Genomic DNA, 4,949 nt, shown 5'->3' with positions numbered 1-4,949 from the left:
TAGCTTGGTGCTGGGTGCATAGTTTCAACAAATAAATGTCCTAAATGCTGAGAAAGATGTTCTGGCTCAAACAGGTCTTTTTTTTTATCAACTTACCTAAAGAGCTGAATTTTATCCAGTCCTGGTGGCCCACGGCTATAATTCTAGTGTCTTGGGAAGCTGAGGCTGGAGGATCTGCAGTTCAAAGCCAGCCTCAGCAACTTAGTAAGACCCTCTTTCAAAATCAAATATGAAAAAAATCTGGGTATGTAGCTAATACCCACCTGGATTTAATACCCACCCCCCACCTCGCCATAATGCTCCACTCCCAAAGAAAAGCTGGATTTTAAAGTCAAGCAGATTCTTTCTGACTGTGTACACTCTTTTGTTCTTGGGTGGCAGAATTTTAGTTGAGACACCAAAAAATACATTGTTACCTGAAGACCCAAATCCCTTTTACATGTCATTGTCAGTGGTGATGTTGGACAGATGATGTCTGTGTCTAGTATTTTAAACAGTGGATTCTTGTCCTTTCATGTTTCTTTTTCATTCATCACTTCCTATAATATATATCCTCTTCTTTCATTCCAATTTAGTGTCTGAATGATTTGATCTAGTAATATGGAAAGAGCTGGATTTTGAAATTCAGCTGTGGCTGTCAGTATAAAACATCTTCTCATTTGCATGCTTAAACTTTCAATTGAAAAATAAACCAGAACAAAGAAGTGAAGTCTGAGTAGAGGCAAGAAGATGGCTTGAGCTTCAAGTACTGGTGCTGATGTACTTTGTGCATAGAATCAGCTCCTCCTTAGGTTGGTCAACTTCTAGTTGAACTACAGATAGAGGATGGTAATTTATCATAATTCTTAACACATAAGCTTGAAGCTGCAAGCTAAGGAACACACCAACAACAGCACACATTGACAATAGAGGATGAGGAGATGCCAGGAAATGTTAGCAAGCCTTTGAAGGATGAACATGTCCAGTCATGAAGGGATTAGGAGCTTAAGATCAAGTATCTTTTACTCTCTTTTTGGCCTCTGAATAGATTGCTGCCAATCCATATTGAACAATGGTTAAAGTTTGTGGTTTTGATTTGTTAGGAAAACTTATTATAATCCGGAACCTTTAGTTAATGAGTCAGATCAGGGTATTACATAAGGGTGTAACATCCGTGTTGGTGAGCAGGAGAAAGTTCACTGGAGGAAGGACGGAAGTGTAGAGGTTGGACAAATAGAATCCAAGATGTGGGATGCAGAGGTAGCCAGGAAAGGAGGAGCCAGGGTTGGGGAGGGCCTGGCAGCCAGAGAGGGATAAAAGCACCTTGGCTGCAAGATGGATCACTTCCCCTCTGCTTGGTTGCAGGTACAGCTCCAGGTCAGAGTCAACCATGGTGACAACTCTGCACCTCCCACTGCTCCTGCTGTCAGCCTTGGTGGCTTTCTGTGCAGCGAGTGAGAGTTCCAAGCTGAGTAGTACCTCTCAGGAAACACTGGGTGGCCTGGAGGATGCTGACATCCATGAGGAAGGTGTTCGACAGGCTATAGACTACTCTGTGGGCGTTTACAACCAGGAGAACAACGACCTGTATTACAGCGGTGTGCGGAGGGTGCTGCGTGCCCGCCAGCAGGTGTGTGCTGATCCCTGGGCCTGGGTCAGAAGGACTTGCCCCTCACAGGGCATGTCACCCTTCCCCAGGCCCACCCTCTCCCTTTTAGCTGTTGCTTCCCACTTGGGCTTCCAGAGCCAGAAGCTCTAGGGTGCTCAGCAGCTATGGCCTGGGGCTGTTCTGATTTGCCAGGTTAGTTACACAAACTGCTGCTCGCCCAAGCCCTGTTCTAGGTAATTTTCTGTCACCCTAAAGCCCTTTGGGTCCTTGCCCTGGGGATTGTCCTCAGACAGGGCCTGGAAACCCACCTTGCCTGGAGCTCTAGGTGGGTGCCAGGAGCTTTATTTCTGTTTCCAGCCACCAACAGGCAAGGGGCTCCAGGGCTCCAGGTCAGGTTGAGGGTCAGGGTCTGCCCTGGTTATACAACCCTACCACCAGCCTGGAGAGGGCCTGGAATTAGTGTGAACTGTTAACTGAATGACAAAACATATGCCCCTTGGATGCCTTCAACAAGAGCTTTAGAGTTTTTTCCCCTTTTATTTTGGCATTATTGCATCTCTAGGTCCTCATAGTACGCCATGTTTCCTCTTTGTTCTTGTTCTTCCAGGACATATGTGTACATGCATGTATTTGTATGCATTTATTTTTCTGGACCTTTTTAGAGTCAACACTTCAGTGCACCTTGCATGCAAATATGGACATTTTCTTACCTTATCTATGACTCAGTATTGAAAATCCTGAATTAACACTGTCATATTTAGTTAGCTAATTCACAGACTTAAATTTGCTGGTGTCCACTGGTGAATGCCCCCGTATGCTGCAGTCACTGTCCTGTCTCAGCTGTGGTGTGCAGTCATGTGCCCACAAGGATGACCACATATACACTGTAGTTCCTAGTGACATTGTAGGCACAGTAGTTTGTTATGTAGAATATGACATTTGCACAGTGAAATCCTGTAAGGACACATTTCTCAGAGAATGTCCGTGCAGTTAAACTACATATAAGTGTATAGACTGCTCATTCTGGGTGTCTCAGATTTTTCTCAGGATGGACCCCATCTAGAGTCCTCTAAGTAAGCATCACTCAACATATCCCGAGTAGCCTTCATTCCCTGTGCATGGCACACACTTTGAGCATTCCCTGGGAGTAGACTCCAGGGGCCAGTGTCCCCCACACTGAGACAGTGCATCATGGTGAGTAGTTGTGGGCAATTGAGTGCCCCCTGGGGTTGAGAAGACCTCAGCTGGACACAGCCAGGTGACCATGGACTGAAACCTCTGGAACCGTGAGCCAAGATAACCTTTTCTTCTCTAAGTAGTTCATATCAGGTCTTTTGGTCACAGTGATGAAAAGCTAACACACTAGGTCAACATATTAACTCAGAGACATAAAGCAACAGCGTACATGTGAAAGTGACCTGGAGTGTTGCCAATAAATCCTGCTCTTTTCATTGTAGGTTGTCGCTGGGATGAAATACTACTTGGATTTGGAGATGGGTCAAACCACCTGCACTAAGACTCAGTCTGACCTACTGGAATGTCCCTTTGATGATTCACAAGATCAGCAGGTATGTCATTGATGTGGGGCCAGGGCTGATCATAAAGACTTGCATGTGATCTTATTTTTCTGCTCATGTGTGAGAGTGTCAAGAGATGCATGTGTGTACATGCATGGGTTCATGTGTTGACTGTGTGTGTAGATGAGTGGGGGAAGCGTGGTGGTTCATGAATAGGTACATGTGAATGTGGGGTGTGTGTGAGTTTATGCAGATGCCGACCTGTGCACATGTGGGGTGCTGCAGGAGGGACCAAATGGGTACACATGATCAACTTGAATTACACAGTGGGTTTTCTCTTCTAATTAGGGTTCCAGGAGGACACCTTTTTGTGTTCGGGTGTGCTGCCTGCTGGCCTGGAGGACGTAGCATCAGGGATAGTTGCTGGGGAGGGAGAAAAATCTCTGGTCAATGCCAACTTTGGCCACCTGCCCAGAGCCATGCTGGACAGATTAGGGGCCTGAAACCAGATGAAACCCTCTGGTGCTGTCCTGCTTTCTCAGTGCCAGCCTCTCTACCGCCCTGGGGTGAGCTGCCCTCACCTAGTACCTTCCCTCAACTCTGCCTATTTCAGTGTTGTTTCCTATGCCGCCACTTCTTCCCTCTGTGCCCCTGTTGGTGGTGGCCTAGGTGCTGGAGGTGGCGGGAGCTTGGACAGTGAGCAGGCTTCCCTGTCCTGCACCCCTGGGGTTCCACAGCCTTACCCAATCTGCTTCTTAGTGGACTGGGCTGTGCTGGGGGCAGGAGCATGTGGAATCCCATGAACTGGGGAGAGATCACATGCCTTCTGGTGGACTTAGAGCAAGGGGAGGGTGATGAGTAGATACTGGTGAGTTTGGTTGAATGTGAGATTTGGACCCGGCAAGGGTGGTTGAAGCCTGAGACTCCCACCTCCTTCATTCTGTACCCCATGTCTGGCATCTCAGATTGGACATTTTCCCTGTTAATTGAAACTCACACTGTTTGTCCTTTCTCTTCCCTTTTGCAGAGGACCTTCTGCTCCTTCCAGGTCTACAGTGTGCCCTGGCTGCACCAAATCTTCGTGACAGAATACAGTTGCCACAATGAGTAAGGGTATGCGCCAGGCAGAGCTGCATTGGCCACCCCTTCCTCACCCGACTCTCCTTTAATGTCCCAAATCTCTGATATCCCCCAGCCCTTATTGGGCCAGCACCAGCAGAACAGTAGAAGTGGCTTCTGTGGACAAGTGTTGAAACCGAATGGCTCTTCCCGTGTTCACTCCTTCTAATTATTTTTCAAACACGTTGGTGCCTGGCCTATAAGGACCTCTCCTGCCTTGCCAATAAAAAGTGACATGTATTCCTCCTGAGTAGTTGCTGTCTTGGGGGTCCATGCAGGAAGGGTCTGCCACAGATGGGGAGCTGAGGCCTACGTGTGCGCACTAGGGCCAGTGCTGCCACTTTTGGGAATATCTGATCCAGAGGACTGAAGAGAAGAGATGGGGTGGGATTGCAGGTATCCAGCTGCAGCTACTGCTGGGAAATGGAGAAGGGAGAGTAGGGACCTAGACTATCCTTCTGGAAGTCTGGCTGCTGCCTTTGAAAGAAGTTAGATGGTGAGGAGGGTCTGGGCAGTGGCCAGGGTTGGGGGTGGCCTTCTCCATGTATGTACAACTGTGGGCAGCTGGCACTGTCCTGTCCCTGAAAGATTCCAAGAGACTGAACAAACAGTGATTCCTGTCTCCTATCCATGCAAGGTTTAGGCACCTACATGAAACAAAGGCTGAAGTTACATTATTGTGCATGTAACTGACAGGGGATGTACCAGTCAGAATCCAGAACAGA

The 4,949-nt window shown here is 47.7% G+C and overlaps 1 protein-coding gene across 1 annotated transcript; it reads left to right on the top strand.

Moving 5' to 3' along the window:
* The first annotated feature begins 1,343 nt into the window (after positions 1-1,343).
* On the top strand, positions 1,344-4,432 carry LOC113185818 (cystatin-C-like). The gene is made up of 3 exons (XM_026393059.2): positions 1,344-1,609; positions 3,046-3,156; positions 4,133-4,432. Exons 1-3 carry the CDS (start codon positions 1,370-1,372, stop codon positions 4,214-4,216), a joined length of 435 nt encoding a protein of 144 aa, XP_026248844.1. The 5' UTR covers positions 1,344-1,369; the 3' UTR covers positions 4,217-4,432.
* Positions 4,433-4,949: the final 517 nt, after the last annotated feature.

The sequence above is a fragment of the Urocitellus parryii genome, chromosome 6 (genome assembly GCF_045843805.1).
Source record: "Urocitellus parryii isolate mUroPar1 chromosome 6, mUroPar1.hap1, whole genome shotgun sequence".
Taxonomy (NCBI): Eukaryota; Metazoa; Chordata; class Mammalia; order Rodentia; family Sciuridae; genus Urocitellus; species Urocitellus parryii.
Note: the sequence above shows the minus strand (reverse complement) of the source record. Positions and strands in the feature narration are given on the sequence as shown.

What these genes read in the sequence shown, in the direction of transcription:
- LOC113185818 (XM_026393059.2), top strand. Translation starts at nt 1,370, where the DNA reads ATGGTGACAACTCTGCACCTCCCACTGCTCCTGCTGTCAGCCTTGGTG. An exon ending in TGCTGCGTGCCCGCCAGCAG is followed by an intron (nt 1,610 to 3,045) that starts GTGTGTGCTGAT and finishes TTTTCATTGTAG; the next exon opens with GTTGTCGCTGGGATGAAATA. An exon ending in ATGATTCACAAGATCAGCAG is followed by an intron (nt 3,157 to 4,132) that starts GTATGTCATTGA and finishes TCCCTTTTGCAG; the next exon opens with AGGACCTTCTGCTCCTTCCA.